Source organism: Mustela lutreola, chromosome 10, assembly GCF_030435805.1.
Source record: "Mustela lutreola isolate mMusLut2 chromosome 10, mMusLut2.pri, whole genome shotgun sequence".
Taxonomy (NCBI): Eukaryota; Metazoa; Chordata; class Mammalia; order Carnivora; family Mustelidae; genus Mustela; species Mustela lutreola.
This window is the reverse complement of record NC_081299.1, coordinates 79,359,777-79,384,415: the sequence shown is the minus strand read 5'-3', so window position 1 is coordinate 79,384,415 and position 24,639 is coordinate 79,359,777. Positions and strand designations below refer to the sequence as shown.

General features: G+C 37.4%; 1 protein-coding gene across 1 annotated transcript; it reads right to left on the bottom strand.

Moving 5' to 3' along the window:
• Nucleotides 1-587: 587 nt before the first annotated feature.
• DR1 (down-regulator of transcription 1) lies at nucleotides 588-21,791 on the bottom strand. Its single transcript, XM_059136341.1, has 3 exons — nucleotides 21,556-21,791; nucleotides 8,704-8,867; nucleotides 588-2,787 (listed from the first exon to the last, which is right to left on the bottom strand). Exons 1-3 carry the CDS (start codon nucleotides 21,773-21,775, stop codon nucleotides 2,644-2,646), a joined length of 528 nt encoding a protein of 175 aa, XP_058992324.1. The 5' UTR covers nucleotides 21,776-21,791; the 3' UTR covers nucleotides 588-2,643.
• Nucleotides 21,792-24,639: the final 2,848 nt, after the last annotated feature.

Genomic DNA, 24,639 nt, shown 5'->3' with positions numbered 1-24,639 from the left:
AGAGTATAACACTTTTTTAAAAAAGATTTTATTTATTTATGACAGAGAGAGATAGCAAGAGAGGGAACACAAGCATGGGGAGCTGAAGAGGGAGAAGCCGCTCCCTGCTGAGCAAAGAGCTATGGGGCTTGATCTTAGGATGCCAGGATCATGACCTGAGCCAAAGGCAAAGGCTTAACGACTGAGCCACTCAGGCAACTCAACACTTTTCTTTAGCTAGCCCATACAAGACTTAAAGTGAAGATGTAAAAGTTTTTTTAAAAAAGTATATTATTTATGATTGCATTTACACAAAATAAAAGACAAAACCAATCAATGGTTTTAGAAAACAGAACAGGAGTTACTTCTGGGGAAAAAGAAGGCAGTGTTAAAACAGGAGCAAGAGGGGCTTCTGGGGTGTTCATACCCCAGATCTGATCTGAGGGCCAGTGATAGGATTATGTTTAATTTGTCAAAACACTCACTTATATACTCTTCTGTATGTATGGTATATGCAGTTTTAAGAAAAATTGGTAACTTTTCAACATTTATCAGTCTGACAGTTTACTGAAAAAGACAGATATGTATTCAAGGAAATGGGGAAAATATTTACTAAACAATAACTTTATTTCTCAAGAACCCTAAAGATTTTTCTCTCCACAAGATTTTAAAAATCTCAACGGACAGTATAATGACTTTTAAAATGTTAAAAAATAAGCTAAAAATAAAACGCTGCTTAATTAGCTTTGTTATGCCTAGATCCTAGAACTGTAAATTACAGAAGTACAAGTAAAACCACATTTTCTGAAATAACAATAAACAAAGGAGAAAGTCAGGTACTATATATCAAATGATCAAAATATTTTCTGGGCCTAAGATTCTTGAAACTAGTAAAAATGTTAATAATAGACATCTGCTGCTAATCTGTGTAGACTATTAAATGTAAAAACAATTTATAAAACACATCAGAATTTTATTGCTTGAAGAATACAGCATATGAAATCACAAGAATGTCAAAATGAAAAGTCACTAGGCTTCAAACATATAATACATTATCAGATGCAGTAAAATATTAATTAACCTGAACTCTGCATCAGGGAAAAAAAAGTGTGGAAAAATATCTAAGTTGTTTACTTAAGAAAAGGATAATCTTAAAATACAAAGTATAAGGATGTTACAGTACAAATTAGAAAAGCCAACACTTATTAACTTATTATTTCTTAGACTAGACTACCTTTGGTACTTAAACTTTTAAAAAAACAACCCCTTCTATCTTGTCCAAAGCACTTCATGAATATAGTAGCAACTTCAACTTAAAACATCCAGCAAAATCAACCTTTTCATGGCATGGAGGAAGTGTATTTAATAAATGTATGCTAATATTTCATTTTTTCCAAAATGGCTTTTCCATTCTGTTTCCAAAATACAAATAATATGCCATTTCTTCAACTCACTGGATTCCTATAAAAATCACTACCATACTTTATTTATTGGAACCAAAGTAAAGCTTCTTCCTTTTAATGAGTAGGTTGAAATTACTTGTGTTTCATATAGGGCTGATCAGTTATGACATGCTTTCTTAAACAAAATAAAGCCAATCATTTTTAAAGCTATCACTCAATTATGATGGAGACAATGATGCCATTTCAAAAGGAAGCATTGGACACTCTAGGCCATCTAGTCAAGAAAATGTAAAAGTAACGCTACAAACAATAAGTAAACTATAACTACAAGTTAAATTACAAAAAAAATCCCTCTTTTACAGTAAGCATGCTTATTAACTTTCATTTCTTCCTGCAGCAAAGGTTGGAATATTCATGAATCTCCATTAAGCAATTGTTTTACAAGGTCCAATAAACATGGATGGACTAAGCAAGTAATACTATTAACAATTATTGGAGTGAAATAGTAAGAATCATGAGAATCCTCAAAATTGGGCAGTCTCTGAAATGTAAATAGCATAGCTCAAGATGAATTATGCCATAATAAAACTGTAGTTTTTACCTCTACATAAAACAAAAACAAAATCAAAAACATAACCCACTGAATTTATACAACTATTGAACATACTCCTTCCTAGTTTTTGAATGTTTTGAGATTTTTTTAAACAAGTATATTTATCTGAGCATATATATTTACTGCCTATATATATATATACTCATTTTAAAAGACAAAAAATTCAGATACTACAAAACTGAACTCTTTGTTTTTTCACCAACCTGATCTAACATCTACTGCATCACACAACTCCCTCCCCCCAATAATTTAAAATTCCCAATTTTTAGTTTAGTTAAAAGGGCAGAGGAAATGCAAATGCAGATTTAGAGTTTCTGTATGTATAAATTTCACTGCATTTTATAAACCTGACGTTTTCTGTAACACTGTTTATTGATCAAATGAAGGACTCACTGCTATCTAAAATTTCATAAACACCATTAAAAATTCAAAATTGATATTATACTGAACCTTAAATTTTCAATAGTTCAAAGAGACAGTTTTTACATGAATAGCACACAATAGATGAAACTTAACAACAGACATCCCTAGAATACCAATGGCAAGTCCACCAAAATGCATACAAAATTACAGAGAAGCATTTCTTTCACTGTTTTCTTGTGCAGGGAGAAACATTTATAGAGGAAATAGAAACTCAGCTGGTAAATTTCAGATATCATCATCATCTTCTTCATCCTGAGAAGATCCTGCCTGGTTAGACGCACTGGCTGTGGCAGCAAGCTGTGCTTGTTGAGCAGCTTGCTGCATCTGAAGCCATTCCTGCTGGGCCAATTCTGCTTGCTGCTGTCTAGCCTAAACACCAAAAACATAAAAACAAGTAATATATATTTTTTAAAACTCACAACATACACACTGTGGTTAAATATAAAGTAAGCCAATTACAAACATAATCATCAAATTTGGATTATTTTCCAAACACTCTGTAATTGTTATACATCTGGAAAACATGAACTACATAAGAAAATATAGATGACTGCCTCTCTGTCAAACAAGGACATTTTGCAATACTTGGTTCTTTCATAGACAGTCCCCTTTATGCCACATAATTTTATGACCTTTGGCTCAACTGAAGTGGAAAATGCTGGTAGAAAAACCACAATGTCCTCTCTTTGGTTCCTTTCTCTGCTTCTCATTCATTTTGTTTCACTTGATTCTTCTATCCTCTCAACTTACAAATAACATGTAAACAACTTTTCAATCTAAAAATTATTTCTGTGGCTTAAAAGTGTCTAGTATAGTATCTCTAACTCTTAAGGAGTACTATACATGAATGCAATAGCTAACTTGATGTTTAAGGGGTTTGTTTTCTTTTGTTTTTTTAAGTATTTATTTATTTGAGGCACTCAAGCTGGGGGAAGAGCAGAGGGAGAGGGATAAGTAGACTCTGTCCAGAGCACAGAGCTGACCAGGGTCTCTAACAACCCTGAGATCATGACCTGAGCCAAAATCAAGAGCTGGATACTTAACCGATTGAGCCACTCAGGCAAGCCGATGTTTGAGTTTCTCTCACAGTTCCCTACTCAATACATTATCTTCTGTCCCCATCTCCATAAATATACACACACGTATACCCTTCTCACACACACTAGAGAAAAGGCACTTATCCAGGACTGAATTTATGTGAGAAAGTTAAAATCCATTCATCTGATATATATCCCCCCAACAACCATCACAGAATTTTTAGAAACCAGGGCACCTGGCTGGCTCAATCAGTACAGCATGCAACTCTTTATCTTGGGATCGGGAGTTCAAGCCCCACACTGGGCATGGAGACTACTTTGAATAAATAAATAGATAGATTGAGAGAGAGATAAAAAATAAATAAATAAAGCTTTATATTCTAAAGCTTTATTCTTAGTAATTTTATTTTTAAAGATTTTATTTATTTATTTGAGAGAGAGACACACAGTGAGAGAGGGAACACAAGCAGGGGGAGTGGGAGAGGGAGCAGCAGGCTTCCTGCTGAGCAGGGAACCCGATGTGGGGCTCAATCCTAGAACCCTGGGATCATGACCTGAGCCGAAGGCAGACACTTAACTGACTGAGCCACCCAGGTGCCCCTATTCTTAATAATCTTAGAAACTAAGATACAAACATACACATTACACACACTGTTGGCAACAGCTAAAGCTCTTTCCCAACTTAATTTCATCCACTCACAGAAAAATCCCACAAGAGGAAAAAAATGAATGTGTTCTTGAAAGGATTATATAATTTCCCATTGGTTTCTACCAAAACAATGCTGTTTCTCCTTCTCTGCCTTTTCTCAAAATTGTTCCTTAAGCCTGGCTCATATCTTCCACCTTCCTTTATGCATGGCCAATTCCTAGTTATCATTTCAAATAGAAATTGGTCTTTCTTGATCCATCTAGGTAATATTGTATATTCTATTTCATATGCTATAATTCTCTATGCATTCCTATACCTATCTACTCTATTCTTTAATTATCTGAGCACATTATCCTTTTTCTACACTAGACTTGAGAGTAGACACTATTTTCATACTCTTTGTTGCATTACCAACATATAGGTCTCCACTATTTTTTGAATGAATATTTGGTGGGGAAATGCTAATACTCAGGATAACTCTAACATTAAGATTTTACCGTGTACATTCCTAACTTTTCTTAATAATCTGTCATGAATTTATAATCTAAACATTTCTAAAGGAGAATTCTAATCAGGCCATTATTATACTTTAAAAAAAATCATTTGTTATACCAATTAAGTCCAATTTCTCAACCTAGAGTTCAAGGTCCTCAAAATTACTGCCTGCCCCAACCTATCTTCAAAATCAACTTTTGTAATATATACTTGGTACTCCAAGAAAACTTAGAACATAAAATATTTCCCAGATATACCATACCCTCCCATTTTCACTACCTTAACTCATGCTGATATTCATTCTATTTGAAATTTCATAATTTTCACCTACCAAAATTTCACTCTTCCTTCAACTCAAACTGAAATACTATTTTACCCATTCAGTATTTTCCTGATTCCTAACTGTATCATTCAGAATCTAATCAAGATAGAAGTCACACTAGTTAGGGGAATAGAGAGAAGGAAATATAAAGGACTGTTAAATAAGTATAAAGCTGTTAACTACATCATTGAAAAGGCAAGAAAGGAACACTAAGACATCATGCGACTGGTAACTACCAAAACCAGCCACCATCCCTAACACTGGGGCAACAAAGGAAGAGGCTGGAATTTTTAAAACTCAGAAGCTTAAAGGAACAATCCATGGAACTGAAACTTAGACCTTTGACGAAGGGGAATAGATTGACTGCTAAAAGCATCTCTGAGCTTCGCAGAGTGCCTCAAGGTTTGAGACCCACATCCCTGAAGAAGAGAATGAATGTTTAGGCTGGCTCTGTAACAATTAAAGAACTGGATCCAGTTCCTGCTACAGGGGAAAAAAAAAACCCAAAAAATGATGCAGCCAGAATGAAGAAGCACTAATAAGTTATTCAGTTTGAAGCCAACAGGAAGTAAAAGAAAGGAGTTTAAGTGCTGCCTTCTCCTTCAGCCTGGCAATCTCCCTCCAGAACCCCCTACTGGCAGCAGAGTACGTAATGAAGTCTGCAAGAAAAGCAGAAATTCGGTTTGCAAAGTACTAGGCCTGGTCACAAATCAAATCATAGAAAGGTGGGTTTCAGCCCAAGAAAACTGTTTAGCAACTGGCACATGATGTTTTTTCTTTTTAAAACTTTAAACATAATTATGTTTATAAAAATACACTCATATTGGGTAACAGAATGCAATAAATATAACTTACTCTAATTAATTTGGACCAAAACCTTAGGGTTTTTTTTTTTTTAAGATTTTATTTGAAATCTTAAAAATCTTATTTATCAAATCTTATTTATTTGAGAGAGAGAGAGCACGAGAGAGCATGGGCAGGGGAGAGGGGCAGAGGGGAAGCCGACTCTCCACTAGGCAGGGAGCCTGATGCAAGACTCAATCCCAGGAACCCTGGGATCATGACCAGAGCTGAAGACAAATGCTTATTTGACTGAGGCACCCAGGCACCCCAAAACCTTAGTATTATAGTTTGGGATTCAAGGATTAATAAAAGGATTTGCAATTTGGTTTATTTCTCACCTACTACAAGTGTATATAAAAGATTCTACATCAAATGCTACAACAAAACACTGTAATGTTTCAATGCCAGTTTACGAAGTTCAATCACTAATGGATATTGAAAAGGGTGGGGAGAGCCTATGTACACATGTGAAGATGTAAAAGCTATCCAAATTTTTTAAGATTTTATTTACTTATTTTTCAGAGAGAGAGACTATAAGCAGAGGGAGTGACAGGCAGTGGGAGAAGCAGGCTTTCTGCTGAGCAGGGAGCCCGATGTGGGTTGATCCCAGGACAACCTAAGACAAAGGCAGACACTTAACCAACTGAGCCACCCTGGAGTCCCAAAAGCTATCTAATTTAGTTAATATTGCATGTGGATCACGAATCTACATAAATCAAGATTCAGATAATTTCTTAAATGTGAATTAACACTATTAGCTCAGTTCATCTGCTGAGGTCAACAAGAAAACCACACTAGCTGTTTTTCCGAGTTATGCAAAAAAGAAAATTTTCTTCCCCAGCTTTTCAGTCCAGAACTGTTATTATACTACAGGCAAGGTATTCCTTCCATTGTCAACATTCATAAGGTGACTTGTGATGAAGTCGGCTTGGGTTTAAATTTGTATTAGCATTCACATACAAAATAACTGGCACACTCTTACACCGCCAAAATCTAATGTGAGGTCTCTGTACTTGGGATTTTTTTATACCTTCTTCATGAAACAGTCAGCCTCATATTATAGTTGTTAGTGTACCTATATACCTGTCCTACAAGACAAAAACTTTCTTTGTTTAGAAAATCAGATATTCTCATTACCACTTTCATCCGTTTTTATTTAGTAAGTATGGAAAATAGTTATTCTAACACCCAGGCATATTTATTTTTACAGCAGGAGTACCTGGAGGGTAAAACAGACTAAGAGTGCTTCATGAAAAACATTTTAAGAGTTCATAATGGGGCACCTTGATGGCTTGGCCAGCCAGTTAAGCATTTGCCTTTTTGGCTCAGGTCATGATCCCAGGGTCCTGGGATGGAGTTCCACATTAGGCTCCGTGCTCAGCAGGAAGTCTGCTTCTCCCTCTCCCTCTGCCCCTTCCCCCACTTGCATTCTTTCTTTCTCATGCACACTCTCTCTCAAATAAATCAACAAATAAATAAAACCTTAAAAAAAAAGAGTTCATAAGAAAATTATAGGGTAAACCAAATATTTGAATTTAATAAACTTAGGAATACCTACTCTGTGCCTCAATCAACTATAAATAGGTATAATTTCATAGCACAGGAAAAAAAAAACACAAATAATCTCAGGTCTCTACACAGGTTTAATTGCAAAAGGTGCTGATCTCATAGTTTATTCAGTGATCTGCAAAGACATGTACTGGTTACAATTAAAATTTAACTGACTTTTAAGTACCAAGGCCCCATATTAGCAACCGTAGTTTGCTGTCTGTAAATTAAAACATTTCCATGCCTTTAAAATCTTTGTTGACTGATAAATTTTATTTATATTCATTTTCACAAATTAAAATTTTCAGTGGTACTTTTTCTAATTTTTTTTCCCTCTTGCCTCTTATTCAATGTACCCCAAGTATTTTTTTTTTTTTCTAAAACAGGAGTGTGAAAGAGAGTAGATGTCTACTTCCTAATTCACTTCTTCCTTCGGAGAGTTTCACTATGTTTAAAGAATCTCACTCCCAAATACTAAAATGATTCATTTATACTTTACAGTTAACCTTAATTTCAGTATACTAATGGTTCCCCCTTTCCAAATACTTGTTGCCAGCAGGTGGAAGACAGCTTCAAATGAGGTTGCTATTGTTTTAGTATTTAAAATAAAGTCTAAAAAATGAAATGAAATGAAACTGATGAAAAAGGTACTATATTTACTTAACAGTTCCTTCCATATTTTGGACTGAATTGTTTTGTGCTTTGGGGAAGAAGTACTAGACAGGCGCTATAATTTTCTCTCTCTGATAATCTTCTCACAAGAGCAAAGAAATACTAAGGGATCATGACTCCATAGATGAGGGCAAGAAAGAAGGGAAATAAGGAAGAGGAAAAAACAGAAGTCAAGGATAGAAAAGTAAAGACAGATTTGGCAGATTTCTTTTATTCTTCTTTTTGACCTGGAAAGAATAAGCATATTTCACTGAAAAGTTCCAAAATAAAATTAAGCAGACAAAATGGTGGCTACAACATTAGCATGTTAATGAAGAAAGAGCGAGTTTTGGAGTCAGAAGACATGAGTTTTGAATTTAGACTCCAACACTTCCTAACTATATGAACTTACTTGTTTTATTTATTTAACTCAATCCTTTCCAGTAAACTACGTTTCAGAATAGCAAGAACCATGTCCCTTTTGTATACTATTATAAGCCTAGCATTTAGCACGAGGTTTGGTAAGTAGTGAGGACTTCAGTAATTATATGTAGAACAAATGAATGTACAACTTCATGCAAGTTTCTCCATCTCTGAATCTGTTTCTTAATGTGTAAATGTGTAAATTTAAGCCTCTGGTATGTATGTTGATTTTAGGAAATGATTTCAGAAACCAGTAAGATTTCTGTTAGCAAATAGGGTAGGACTCAGGAGAAAATAATTTAAAATGCATTACTTACTTTTGCAAATAACTCTTGTTGCTGTCTTAATAATTCTTCTTCAGGAATGCCAAGGTTTTCCAAACGAGAACTGGCCTTTCTTCTTTTCAATGCTACAGTCTTGCATTCTTGTAAGACTTCCTTTACTTCACTGATATAAGAGCCAAAGCCCAAACTTTCTAGTGCTAGGGAAATGAAAATAGGAAAACATGAAAGAGTGATGAAATTTAGTCTTTTTCCCATCTACAGAACATTAATTTTTGTTAATGTTAATGTAACATTAACTTTTTGTGGGTTTTTTTTGGTGGGGGGGAGCGGGTAGCTTTCTCTTAATAATTTTACCTATTTTATAGTTGCACAGCAACTAGCTAAATGGCTAAATCTATTTTATCAACTTTAATATTAAACTGCAAATTAGACAAAATTTGAGGAACATTTATCAGCATAGGCCATTTACTTTTTCTTTTCTTTCTAATTTATTTATTTATTAAAAGATTTTTATTTATTTGACAGATCACAAGTAGGCAGAGAGGCAGGCAGAAAGAGAGAGGAGGAAGCAGGTTCCCCACTGAGCAGAGAGCCCGATGCGGGGCTCGATCCCAGGACCCTGGGATCATGACCTGAGCCGAAGGCAGAGGCTTTAACCCACTGAGCCACCCAGGTGCCCCTCTTTCTAATTTTTTAAAAACCAAAACACTTTCTAAGAGCACTAAAAACATGTGCTTTTAGTAAGAAAACCTTTTTACTATACCACTCACAGTAAATCAAACATTATTAACTCAGTCACTTTGTCAAAGAATACAAAAAAGGGAAATAATTGGAATCTATTTGTTAATAACATATTTTGTGCCATTTGGCTTAGAAAAAGTAGGCTGGTAACACATGTACTAAGTTTTAGTAGGATAGGATGAAAGAATAGATAAGTTCTTTTGTACAATATATCAACAGAAAACTATTTTTAGCAAAAACACTCAAACTGCCAAGTTTAAGAAATCCTGGTGGAAATAACTTATGAAATTCAGTATTTATATTCAGCCAACAAGTTTCCCTTGAAAATAAAACTTAACAGGAAGCACTATAAAAACATTTCAAGTGATGTGGTAGAAAATCAGGATAAAGGAAAACTATAAAGATAGAAGCATTAACAAAAAATTCTCATTTTTTCACATTTAGAAAGAAAATTTTACAATAATGCACTTTCTAAATGCCTTCTGTAATCACAACAAAGCATTAAGTTTCCTTTTGGTTTAGAGTAATTAAAGTTATATTTTATAGTTTTCTATCTGTTGATAAGTGGCCCAAAGGCACTTCCGTTCTCTGACCCAATGATGAAATATAGGTAGTGAAAAACATAGCACATGAACTTAAATTAGTTCATCAGTTCTTGTAGTTTTTCAACAATTATGATGTTGTAAACCAGAGTGACCTCAGTAAAGATACCCTGAATTCTAACATCAGGGATTTGCTTTTCAGGGAGGATACCAAATACAACTTTATGAACACACATTCCCTCCTGTGTAAGCTGTGGTTTTTAAGACATTTTGAAATGATAAATAACTTTAATTACTTCAGATATTAAGCTGTTTGTATCAATCTTCTTTAGAAATAATCTGATGCCAAATAGCATAGTACTATTATTTGAATTTTAATTATATTAACTTATTGAACCTCTTTGCCCCCCCCCCCAAAAAAAAACTTCAGTAATGCATTACTCTGAGTTCTGTATATCAAAGTCACCACCACATAATTCTTGACCTCAAAGAGCTTGGGGTATAGCAAAAAATTAAGTGAGGGATTAGGCAACTTGCATTTTTCACCTGAATTGACAGACGGATTATTGTCAGTGATAGAAGCCAAAGTTTTTTCTTTATTCTCTTTTTAAAAATTAATTAATTTATTTATTTGACAGAGAGAGATCACAAGTAGGCAGAGAGGCAGGCAGAGAGATTGAGAGGAAAGGAAGCAGGCTCCCTACTGAGCAGAGAGCCAGATGCGGGGCTTGTACCCAGGATCCTGGGATCATGACCTGAGCGGAAGGCAGAGGCCTTAACCCACTGAGCCACCCAGGCACCCTATTCTCTTTTTTAAAGGCATGAACGTAATAGTATATTTTCAGTAATACTGGCTGGAGACAATACCAAAAGAAACCAAAAATGGCTTATGATTTCCTCTCATATTCTGAAGAAAGGCTTATATCCTAAGTAGCCCCATCTTTATTTCTACCATTAAGTCCCTACATACTTATGCTAAATCTGACAGCTCAGTGTTTCCCAGCAGACCTCAGTTTCCCACTTTCATACTGATGGTAATGCATTCATGGCTCAAATCAAGTTTGCCTGATCCTCCTAAACAGAATTAATCTCGCTGTAAAATCAGACAGATATCTTAGAATTAGAAATTTGGTTGTCAATATATTCATATAACCTTGGATATGTATCTCTAAGTTTCAGTTTTCCTTCTTTGAGAGTAGCATCTATTTAATACCTTCCTAAAACATATGTATTACAGTGGTTATACATGCAGGCTCTAGGCCCTAAGGCTACCAGAGACTGATCCCAGCTCTGCCTCTTACCAGCTGTGTGACCCTAGATAAGTTCCTTCACCTGTGCCTCTAAAACAAGAACAGTACCCATATCTCATCAGATCAGGTTACTGTGAAGAATAAATGAATTAATATAAAAAAAGAGCCTAGAACAAAGGATGGCTCATATTATTATATTTTTATTATTTTTGGATTGTGAGATCAACAAGTAATCTAAGGCATTTAACAGTTTATAGCACATAAGATTCGCTTAACCACTTGGACTATATATTATTCATCTTTTTTTTTCTTACATTTAAAAGAGTACTCTACCAAAAAAAAAGTTAATTAAAAAAATAAGAGTGCTCTGATAAGTGTACAAGACACAATTATATTTAGAGATATGCATTATTACACTAAATTCAAGTTGAATGAATATATTCATAATATAAAATATTAAATTTATAAAATTAATAAATATATCCAAACTATGTTTAACCATGGATGGCTTGAGTTAAAAATTAAAAAGAAAACAAAGAACTCACCTTTAAAAACATCTAAGGTTGAGAGCACTGCCTTCAAAAAATTTTCGAGTGAATCCAAGGTTAATATTAATATTATTCAAAGAGCTTCCATATACAAATCTATACTCTCAACAAAATGGCTCAAAAGGAAGAGCCAGTTGTGGTTGAGTTCTAGCTTTAGAGCATTGTGGTCTGAAAATATGCAGGGAATGATCCCAATCTTTTGATACCGGTTGAGTCCTGATTTAGGACCGAGGATGTGATCTATTCTGGAGAATGTTCCATGTGCACTAGAGAAGAATGTGTATTCTGTTGCTTTGGGATGAAATATTCTGAATATATCTGTGATGTCCATCTGGTCCAGTGTGTCATTTAAGGCCTTTATTTCCTTGCTGATCTTTTGCTTGGATGACCTGTCCATTTCAGTGAGGGGAGTGTTAAAGTCCCCTACTATCATTGTATTATTGTTGATGTGTTTCTTTGATTTTGTTATTAATTGGTTTATATAGTTGGCTGCTCCCACATTGGGGGCATAGATATTTAAAATTGTTAAATCTTCTTGTTGGACAGACCCTTTGAGTATGATATAGTGTCCTTCCTCATCTCTTATTATAGTCTTTGGCTTAAAATCTAATTGATCTGATATAAGGATTGCCACTCCTGCTTTCTTCTGATGTCCATTAGCATGGTAAATTCTTTTCCACCCCCTCACTTTAAATCTGGAGGTGTCTTCGGGCTTAAAATGTGTTTCTTGGAGGCAACATATAGATGGGTTTTGTTTTTTTATCCATTCTGATACCCTGTGTCTGGAAAGAACCCAAATACATGGAGACTAAACAGTATCCTTCTAAAGAATGAATGGGTCAACCGGGAAATTAAAGAAGAATTGAAAAAAATCATGGAAACAAATGATAATGAAAATACAACGGTTCAAAATCTGTGGGACACAACAAAGGCAGTCCTGAGAGGAAAATATATAGCAGTACAAGCCTTTCTCAAGAAACAAGAAAGGTCTCAGGTACACAACCTAACCCTACACCTAAAGGAGCTGGAGAAAGAACAAGAAAGAAACCCTAAGCCCAGCAGGAGAAGAGAAATCATAAAGATCAGAGCAGAAATCAATGAAATAGAAACCAAAAAAACAATAGAACAAATCAACGAAACTAGGAGCTGGTTCTTTGAAAGAATTAATAAAATTGATAAACCCCTGGCCCGACTTATCAAAAAGAAAAGAGAAAGGACCCAAATAAATAAAATCATGAATGAAAGAGGAGAGATCACAACTAACACCAAAGAAATACAAACTATTATAAGAACATACTATGAGCAACTCTACGGCAATAAATTTGACAATCTGGAAGAAATGGATGCATTCCTAGAAACATATAAACTACCACAACTGAACCAGGAAGAAATAGAAAGCCTGAACAGACCCATAACCAGTAAGGAGATTGAAACAGTCATTAAAAATCTCCAAACAAACAAAAGCCCAGGGCCAGACGGCTTCCCGGGGGAATTCTACCAAACATTTAAAGAAGAACTAATTCCTATTCTCCTGAAACTGTTCCAAAAAATAGAAATGGAAGGAAAACTTCCAAACTCATTTTATGAGGCCAGCATCACCTTGATCCCAAAACCAGACAAGGATCCCACCAAAAAAGAGAGCTATAGACCGATATCCTTGATGAACACAGATGCGAAAATACTCAACAAAATACTAGCCAATAGGATTCAACAGTACATTAAAAAGATTATTCACCACGACCAAGTGGGATTTATTCCAGGGCTGCAAGGTTGGTTCAACATCCGCAAATCAGTCAATGTGATACAACACATCAATAAAAGAAAGAACAAGAACCATATGATACTCTCAATAGATGCTGAAAAAGCATTTGACAAAGTACAACATCCCTTCCTGATCAAAACTCTTCAAAGTGTAGGGATAGAGGGCACATACCTCAATATCATCAAAGCCATCTATGAAAAACCCACCGCAAATATCATTCTCAATGGAGAAAAACTGAAAGCTTTTCCGCTAAGGTCAGGAACACGGCAGGGATGTCCATTATCACCACTGCTATTCAACATCGTACTAGAGGTCCTAGCCTCAGCAATCAGACAACAAAAGGAAATTAAAGGCATCCAAATCGGCAAAGAAGAAGTCAAATTATCACTCTTCGCAGATGATATGATACTATATGTGGAAAACCCAAAAGACTCCACTCCAATACTGCTAGAACTTATACAGGAATTCAGTAAAGTGTCAGGATATAAAATCAATGCACAGAAATCAGTTGCATTTCTCTACACCAACAGCAAGACAGAAGAAAGAGATATTAAGGAGTCAATCCCATTTACAATTGCATCCAAAACCATAAGATACCTAGGAATAAACCTAACCAAAGAGACACAGAATCTATACTCAGAAAACTATAAAGTACTCATGAAAGAAATTGAGGAAGACACAAAGAAATGGAACAATGTTCCATGCTCCTGGATTGGAAGAATAAATATTGTGAAAATGTCTATGCTACCTAAAGCAATCTACACATTTAATGCAATTCCTATCAAAGTACCATCCATCTTTTTCAAAGAAATGGAACAAATAATTCTAAAATTTATATGGAACCAGAAAAGACCTCGAATAGCCAAAGGGATATTGAAAAAGAAAGCCAACGTTGGTGGCATCACAATTCCGGACTTCAAGCTCTATTACAAAGCTGTCATCATCAAGACAGCATGGTACTGGCACAAAAACAGACACATAGATCAATGGAACAGAATAGAGAGCCCAGAAATAGACCCTCAAATCTATGGTCAACTAATCTTCGACAAAGCAGGAAAGAATGTCCAATGGAAAAAAGACAGCCTTTTCAATAAATGGTGCTGGGAAAATTGGACAGCCACATGCAGAAAAATGAAATTGGACCATTTCCTTACACCACACACAAAAATAGACTCAAAATGGATGAAGGACCTCAATGTACGAAAGGAATCCATCAAAATCCTTGAGGAGAACACGGGCAGCAACCTCTTCGACCTCTGCCGCAGCAACATCTTCCTAGGAACAACGCAAAAGGCAAGGGAAGCAAGGGAAAAAATGAACTACTGGGATTTCATCAAGATCAAAAGCTTTTGCACAGCAAAGGAAACAGTTAACAAAATCAAAAGACAACTGACAGAATGGGAGAAGATATTTGCAAACGACATATCAGATAAAGGACTAGTGTCCAGAATCTATAAAGAACTTAGCAAACTCAACACCCAAAGAACAAATAATCCAATCAAGAAATGGGCAGAAGACATGAACAGACATTTCTGCAAAGAAGACATCCAGATGGCGAACAGACACATGAAAAAGTGCTCCATATCACTCGGCATCAGGGAAATACAAATCAAAACCACAATGAGATATCACCTCACACCAGTCAGAATGGCTAAAATCAACAAGTCAGGAAATGACAGATGCTGGCGAGGATGCGGAGAAAGGGGAACCCTCCTACACTGTTGGTGGGAATGCAAGCTGGTGCAGCCACTCTGGAAAACAGCATGGAGGTTCCTCAAAATGTTGAAAATAGAACTGCCCTATGACCCAGCAATTGCACTATTGGGTATTTACCCTAAAGATACAAATGTAGTGATCCAAAGGGACACATGCACCCGAATGTTTATAGCAGCAATGTCCACAATAGCCAAACTATGGAAAAAACCTAGATGTCCATCAACAGATGAATGGATCAAGAAGATGTGGTATATATACACAATGGAATACTATGCAGCCATCAAAAGAAATGAAATCTTGCCATTTGCAACAACATGGATGGAACTAGAGCGTATCATGCTTAGCGAAATAAGTCAAGCAGAGAAAGACAACTATCATATGATCTCCCTGATATGAGGAAGTGGTGATGCAACATGGAGGCTTAAGTGGGTAGAAGAAGAATAAATGAAACAAGATGGGATTGGGAGGGAGACAAACCATAAGTGACTCTTAATCTCACAAAACAAACTGAGGGTTGCCGGGGGGAGGGGGTTTGGGAGAAGGGGGTGGGATTATGGACATTGGGGAGGGTATGTGCTTTGGTGAGTGCTGTGAAGTGTGTAAACCTGGTGATTCACAGACCTGTACCCCTGGGGATAAAAATATATGTTTATAAAAAAAAAAAAAAAAAAAAAGGAAGAGCCAGAACTTTAATTTCAAAAACTACACTGACTTTAATCCAAATTTTAAATACATTTTGGCTAACAGATAGCCATAAGTGGTTATAGTATCTTCTAAACAAGGAGATATTTTACATCATTTGTTACCACGTAGTAATAATCATTCCTATTTTAAACAAAAGAGAATCTTAAAGGATAAGGGAAATGACTCATAAGCAGGGCTATTATCTGCAGTGGTGCAGGTTATTCAGTGAACTATAGTACCATATCTAAGGAGGGCCATTCCTACTGTAAACATGGATTTGTATGTTTATTATGGCAGTTTTCTGGCAGATGGTAATAAAGGTTTTTAAGGAAAAAGTGCCTTTTTCTAGTTTGTATAAAGAGACTTAATGGACTGTTATGGCCCTAGCTCTAGGGATATCAGAGTAAAACCCAAAAAAGAAAAATTAAAAAAAAAAAGTGGTTAAAACACATACATCGCTTGCTCCTTAGAGGTCTGTCTGCTATCCTCTGCCATGTATTTTAAAACTACACCCAGAAAAGAGTATGGTATATTAGGGGAAAAAATACTTGGTATATTTCCAATCTGAAAGACAGATGTTAACAAGATAACCACGTTAAAAAAAAAAAAAAAGGCAAAACTTCCACCCAGCAACAGTAATTCTAACAGTCTTTTCTTATTTTATAAAAAAGTGATAAAATCTTATAAAATTTTATTATAAGACTTTGTGTGACTTACTTTGTACTTCACATGTATAATGCAAGTTTTTCATTAAAAAATTAAAATACACAAAATAGCATTCTCAAATTTCTCTATTTTCTTTTGTTTATATGTTAAAGGAAGGGGGGGTGATGTAGTTCATTCAAATATATTAAGAGGATAATATAGGCCAAAGTGACTTCTTGGCTCATTAGCCTGGCAAAGTTTTCTGAAGACCCTTAACTACGTCCTCTATGGATCACTATTCCTGGGAATCTGGGATAATAATGAGACTGATGGCAGAGCAGGAACCAAATATCATCCATCTTTTTTTTTTTTTTTTTAAGATTTTATTTATTTATTTGACAGAGAAAGAGATTACAAGTAGGCAGAGAGGCAGGCGGCGGTGGGGGCAGGGGAAGCAGCCTCCCCGCTAAGCAGGGAACCCGATGCGGGGCTCGATCCCAGGACCCTAAGATCATGACCTGAGCCGAAGACATAGGCTTAACCCACCGAGCTACCCAGGTGCCCCTCATCTTTCTATCCTTAGCAGTACCTGATACAGTGCCAAGTACTTAGTAGCATTCGGAAGTAATTGTTGGGGGGCACTTGGGTGGCTCAGTGGGTTAAAGCCTCCACTTTCAGCTCAGGTCATGATCCCAGGGTCCTGGGATCGAGCCCAGCATCGGGCTCTCCGCTCAGCAGGGAGCCTGTTTCCACCTCTCTATCTGTCTGCCTCCCTGCCTTCTTGTGATCTCTGCGTCAAATAAATAAATAAAACCTTAAAAAAAAAAAATTGTTGGGTGGCAGAAGGAAAATAAAAACAAAGATTTATCAGTTTTATGGAAAATAATAAAATCCTAACTTGAAAAGAACTTAATTATGTGATAAATGGTACAATGCCACATACAATGTGTCCCTTTGGAAAAAATATGAGTATGCATGATTATTTAGGTAATACTGTATTATTCTCATTCCCATTATTATTACAACTTCTCTGCAATCACTCAGATTCTCTGATTTAAAAACTACTTCACACCCACTTTCTAAAATAGATTGTGGTTTAGGCTTTAGAGCAAATCCACTCAAACTGTGGTCCACACACTTGTGCTAGAATTGCTTATAATGATCTGCAATGGGTTAAATATGAAAACCAAAGTAAGCATTTTGGAACATTCACAGCAAAACTAACTATGTGGGGTGATGAATGTGTTAGCCAACCTTAGTGTGGCATCATTTCACAATTTATACATATATCAAATCATTATATTGTGTACCTTAACCTTACACAATATTATGTCAATTATATCTCAATAAAGCTGGGGAAAAAAAAGAACCTTCATACTAAATTGACAGTAATTTTATGTCTATTGAATCTAACAACAAAAATTGAACTTTTACTTACGTCTTTTTTAAATTTTGTTTTCTAGTGATCCATTTTTATTGTGTTTTCGAAAGTACCAGTGTGAGAGGGATTGGAATTTTTAAAAATCCTTCAACATAGATAGCTTGGAGCAACTCAATTGCTGAAAACGCAGATCTTCAGAGACTTTTTCAAACTTCCACTACTTTCAATTACTATTGTTATAAATGGTGGTGGGGGGGGGTAGAATTTAGCAGGAGATTAAAAATGCAAAAAAATAGTATCACTTAAAATATCCTTACTTACCCTTTGGCTTAACAAATGGCATCATGCTGTAAGGTTAAATGTAACAGACTTCCAGCTTTATGTTTCAATCAGTACCACTATACATTTAAAAAATTATTTATGACAGCATATCATGTAAGATTCTCAACCTCAACTGATTCTCAATAACTGCAAGTAATACCTGAAACAATTAGGTATTATTCATAAATAAATGGGGAACCTTTTAACATATTTGCAGAAGCCCAAAGACTTCCCAGTGTAGAACTTGCCATTCTTAACTCTCAATGTCAGTTTTTTCCATAATACAACAAACTATGCTAAAATTCATTTAAAAATATGTTTTCACAGGGGTGCCTGAGTGGCTCAGTTGGTTAAGCATCTGACTCTCCATTTTGGCTCATGTCATGATATCAAGCCCCACAATGGGGCCTGTCTCCTCCCCTGCACTCTCTCTCTCTAAAATAAATACACTTAAAAAAAAAAAAAAAAAAGAATACGTGTTCACAGAAACCAGCAATGAAATAAAAGGAACACCTTTTGTAGCTTAGAACCCCTCTGTGTATCTGTGATCTTCAATACAGAGTCCACTTTCTTAAAATAAGCTGTTTAACATTCAGAAGTTTTTTTTTAAAATTTAAGTATTTCAAAGATTTTCTGGCAATAAAATTATTTCTACTTTAGTAACTTGTATTCTACAGAACTGCCTCAAATGCTTAATTTGCTCTGACAAGGTAAAGTAGCAAGTGAAAAAGTGACATGTCCTGAAGCAAAATCTAGTTCATTAAATTTATTACTAGAAAATCTGAACGTCAACATGTGAGATCATACAACTTTAAATATATATTATTATTCCACTTGGATCTACCCTACAAACTAAAATAATCAATGCTTACAGAAAAGCATAAAAATGTCATAGTTACCATGATTTCACAAACTTTCCAGAATTATTCTGTAAAAACACATTCTATTTTTTATTTTTATTTATTTTATTTTATTTATTTATTTGACAGAGAACACAAGTAGGCAGAGAGGCAGGCAGAGAGAGAGAGATGGGGAAGCAGACTCCCTGCTGAGCAGACAGCACAATGCAGGGATGCAGGGCTCCATCCCAGGACCCTGGGATCATGACCTGAGCCGAAGACAGAGGCTTTAACCCACTGAGCCACCCATGTACCCCTAAAAACACATTTTAAATACCTAAAAAAATACACTCCTTAAGGATTTTTTAAAAATGTAACCACTCAAGACAAAAATTCTTTAAAATGATTAAGCAATGTGAGATTAATGAAAGATTATAATGTATAAATTTTATTCCCCTAACTGGAGAGAATTGGGGCAACAGCAATGTTACCAAGAAAACTTTAATTTATAACAGTGTAACAGGTCAATGGATGATTTATTTTTCCCCCAATGAATGACTTTTTTAAAAATTATTCAATCATCCTCAGTACACAAAGGAAAATGCTTTCACTGGAACTTTCTGACTCACACCTTAAACTGAATTTAGCATATTCCAAAGTTGAGCTATTTAGCATACTACATGCTACAGCTGTTGCATTTTTTATTCCACCATGTCAATCAGAAATCTAAATATACCCCTAGAAAAGAACAAACTCCCCAAGAAGACAGAGTGTAATGTGTTATCAGATTTTTGGAATGATCCCCACTTCTATGTTGTAAACAAATGTTAGGCAAGTACTTAGGAAATCTTACGGAATTTTCATTAGAAAGGCAGTGTTGATAAAAGATTCTTTTTCTTTTTAATGAGTTGTAAAGGGAAATTGTAGCTATCTGTGTTGGATAATCTTATGAAAGCCTTATGACAATTGTACATACAAGGTAAAAATAGAACACTAGAGAAAAAAATAAAGAACTTGACTTTCATTGTACTTCCCAGAGTATACAGCATACCAAACAGGGAGAAAAAAATACTAGCTTTAAAATCAAATATGGCTTTTCCTAGAGACTTTTTTCCTTCTTCATATACTGAAATGGAAATAGCAGAGTGTATTTAAGTCTATCTTGCACACATCATTAAGGACCAAAAAATGAATCATTTCATTCTTGTCAATATTGACAGTGAACTACTGGACATGGCAAATACGAGCAGATGTGTTCTCACTTCAGAATAAAAGTTAAGTCACCTCTAAAAAGTTAAATTATAAAAAATAAAATAGTAGCCTGCCTACTAAAATAATTAAAATTAATCATGATTTTTTGGCTTCAAAAGCAATCAAGGAATTGTTAGAATTTTATAAAAGGCAAATTATCCCCTCAAATTGAATACAACTTTTTCATAAAGAGTATTTGCAAGTGGTTTCAAAACATTAGGACTAGTAAATATGTCTCCCTGTGCCTGAAACAAACCATAAGAATGTGGTCCCCCAAATCCCTACCAGTGGACTAATTCCTTTCAAGATCAGAAACAGTTGAAACTTTCAGAAATGCTGTTCAATAAAAGCTTAAGCATATACATCTAAATAGCAATGGCAGCAGGAAAGGACAGGGAAATGTTCCATGAAAAAACAATCTCTTACAACCTTCCAATCCAAGTGTTAAAAATTTATCTCCATAGAGCAAAGCAAAAGAAAAACAAAGAAAGAAAGAGAGGAAAAAAAGAAGGAAAGAAGGAAGAAGAAACAGTAAAGATAATTCTTCCTTTTCTTACAGAAGAGAACTGGAGAGTTTTATTAACTTGATGAATGGCAGAACCATTGATCATTTTTAAAGCAGAAAATAAACTATCTCTATTCAACATCATCAAACTTTCCAACGTTGAACACATTCATGTTCCAAATTGTTTTACTCATGTGTGAAAATTTCTCTCTTCCTCTACACTGGTAAAAAGGTCAGGTGGGGAAAGGGTGCTGCCTCCACTCATGCTTGAAGTTCCTGTCTGAATTTTCACTTTCCAAGGGAGAAGTCTGGGTTCCTCTTCCAGATGCCATGATCGAGGTTCCCTGGGCAGACAACTTCTCAGTTGTCATGCCTCGGTTCAACTTTAGGCAGGCAAAATTCTTGTTGCTTCAGCTTACCTGGCCGTAAACTGAGACGGCAGCTAATACTTTATCTTTGGAGGAAGTGAGCGGACCTAAGCGCTTGCCATCCTTACTGGTAGTCGCTGGATGGAAAGCACCACCACGATAATACGACACAGGAGTTTCTCAAGGGACCCGCTGCTTCCATGCCCGCGTGGCTTTTTCGTCTGCCAGTACTTATCCGGGGAGAGGAATGAAGGCTTTGACATGAACTGGTCACGCGACCAGCAGGCTGTCCCCAGTTCTCATTTAAACAAAACCCCACACCTACCACTTACCTTGTATGACGTGCTCGGGTGAAATGGTCTTCTTTTCTGATTTGTTGCAAATCTCATTGGCTTCAGAAGATATAAGGTGAATGAATTCAGTGCAGCAGTTCACCACCAGCTCCCGGGCATCGTTGGCCACCCGGACGTTGGGCAGAGTCTCTTTGATCATCTTATTGATAGCAGCTCTAGGTATAGTGAGATCATCATCGTTGCCAGAGGAGGAAGCCATCGTATCTCCCTCTCGCGCGCGCCCCGACTTTTAAAAAACTCCCCAGCTCTGGTCCACTGTTCCGCGAAGATTTTTCCAAGGCAGCCCTCAAAAGTGTGATCCCAGGAGCGCGAAAAGAGGGTGCAGAAAATGAAGGGGGTTGGGGGGTGGGGAGGAGCCGGTTCGCGAGGGTGGGAAACACCCGTGTGAGAGATTTAGGCGAAATTGGGAAGGAGGTCGGGGGGCTGGGGATTGCGGGGACAGCACTGCCCAGGTCGGAGAGGAGAAAGCAAAGGTGGTCCGGAAATTTGAGCACTGGGGAACCACCTTCGTGTCTCCTCAGAGGAGCGGGCGCTGTCGCCTAACCGGTCCCCAACCGCGCTGGAGCAGAGGCAAGGTCCAGGGGCACTGGCCTCACCGCGGTACCGGGCGGACACTCAGCGGGCTTGGCTCTAAAGAGCCGGAGCCCTCGCTGCCGCCGCCGCCAGCAGCCGCTGCCGCCGCCTCTGCCAAACCATCCTTCAGACACCCGCGCCGCCGCCTCACAACATGTCGGCCGCGGCCGCTGCTGGAACCGAGACGGCCTCCTGGGAACGAATACTGACAGAGCCGGGCACAACGGGAGCGACAGTAGCGGCCGCCGTGGCCGTTTGCCCGAACGCAGATCGTGGAAGTCGAAGCCGCGGCAACGGTGGTCCCTCCAGAGGCCAAGGAAGAAGGTTTGCTGGAAGCCTCTCCCGACACCCTTTGCGCTACCGGAAGCCTCACCCCCCCCTTATCCCCCTCCCCGCCCCTTGCAGACCGACTTCCGGGTGTGGCTGCAGCCCTTCCCCCACCAGCCCGGTCGGTCTTCGCTGCCAGCAGCTTCCGCTTGCTGCCGTCTCGGCACGCGCCTTAGAATCCCAACCTTTTTACTGGGACCGCAGCCCGGCGAGCGCGCGCCTCGTGGTACCGGAGATTCGCTTAGCACGCGCTTGCTCTCCGGCTGCGGCGCCAGACGGGATGGGGCGTGGGTGGGTCACCTCTACCATCTCTGCCAGCTGAGGCCTCAAAACCTCCTCCCAGCCTTGTTTGAGGACACGGGAGCACTGAATTTCGTCGGAGGAACTCTGTTTGCTATCTCTTAAGGAGGGATTGGGATTGAAAGAAAGAGGCCTGGGTTCAGGAATGAGATGGGGGAAAGCAGAACGTTGTGTGCTTAACCCCATCGTCCGGAAGAAAGGCTTTGGATATCTGATTGACGTTGTTCGGATCAAAGCTCTTTATGGTCCTTTACCCGTTTCCTTGTGTTATGTGAAATGAAACAGAGAAGTGACCTGCTAATAACTAAGGGAGAAACTAGAAGTAAGATCTAACGCAGTGGAAATGAGTGGCATGCAATGAGCCACGTTTAAGAGGTTCCAACCCAACCGTTTTTCATGATGTAGTGCACGTTGGCTTCTGGAAAGGCTGTTTCCGAAAAAGTAGTTTAGGGGCACCTGGGTGGCTCAGTGGGTTAAGCTGCTGCCTTCGGCTCAGGTCATGATCTCGGAGTCCTGGGATCGAGTCCCGCATCGGGCTCTCTGCTCAGCAGAGAGCCTGCTTCCCTCTCTCTCTCTCTGGCTGCCTCTCCGTCTACTTGTGATTTCTCTCTGTCAAATTAATAAAATAAAATCTTTAAAAAAAAAAAAAAAAAAGAAAAAGTAGTTTAAAGTATCAAGCAGCTCTGGGGCACCTGGGTGGCTCAGTGGTTTAAGCCTCTGCCTTCGGCTCAGGTCATGATCTCAGGGTCCTGGAATCGAGCCCCACATCGGGCTCTCTGCTCAGCGGGGAGCCTGCTTCTCCCTCTCTCTGCCTGCTTCTCTGCCTACTTGTGATCTCTCTCTATCAAATAAATAAATAAAAATCTTTAAAAAAAAAAAAAAGTATCAAGCAGCTCTTCTCTTTGCTTCTCTCCGGGGTGGCTTGTAGTATATGTCAAGGTCTTCGAAGAATTTGCCATACTGTCATTTGGAAGGAGAGGCTATGTTGTAAATAGTGGGGCGTTGCAATTTCTAAAAGTTAAAAGATCCCATTTAAGTCACTAGGGGCACTTTATTTATTTATTTATTTATGTATTTATTTATATTACTTTGGAACTTTTAGATACGTTCTTGATATATTAGACAGCAACTGGTTTGTTTGAAATGTTGCCTTAAAACGTTTTATTTCCTTCTAAGAGCTAGATGTGGCACCTGGAGATCTTAGTTAACTACACTTTTTTTATTTAGCGATTTTTCCAGTACACTTGTGGTTTCTGTAATTCGTAAAGTACTGATGCTTGTTTTTCGGTGATACTATGTTTAGGCAAAACAAAATTTCCTTGATAAAACCGTATTTTTAAATGTTTTCAAAATAGGAATGTGAAACTTTTGGCTCAGATGTTGGCACTTCATGAAGTGTTTTTGTTAAGTCAGTTTACTTTCCATTTAAACACTCATATTGTCTAAATTTATCTTGGCCTTACCAAGTGTATTAGTCTGAAAAACCTAGCTAGCAAAAAATTCCCCAGAGTTACCAACGTTGTTGCTGACCCAAATCTCATTTCTGAAAAAAAAATGTCATAATCACAATTTTGCTTTTTTTTTTTTTTTTTTGAAGATTTTATTTATTTATTTGACAGAGATCACAAGTAGGCAGAGAGGCAGGCAGAGAGTGAGAGAGAGGAGGAAGCAGGCTCCCTTTGGAGCAGAGAGCCGGATGTGGGGCTCGATCCCAGGGCCCTGGGATCATGACCTGAGCCGAAGGCAGAGGCTTTAACCCACTGAGCCACCCAGGTGCCCCCAATCTTGCTTTTTTATATAACACTCATGCTGCATAGACTTATAGGCTAATGATACATGGATCCATAGAGCACATGTGAAGTT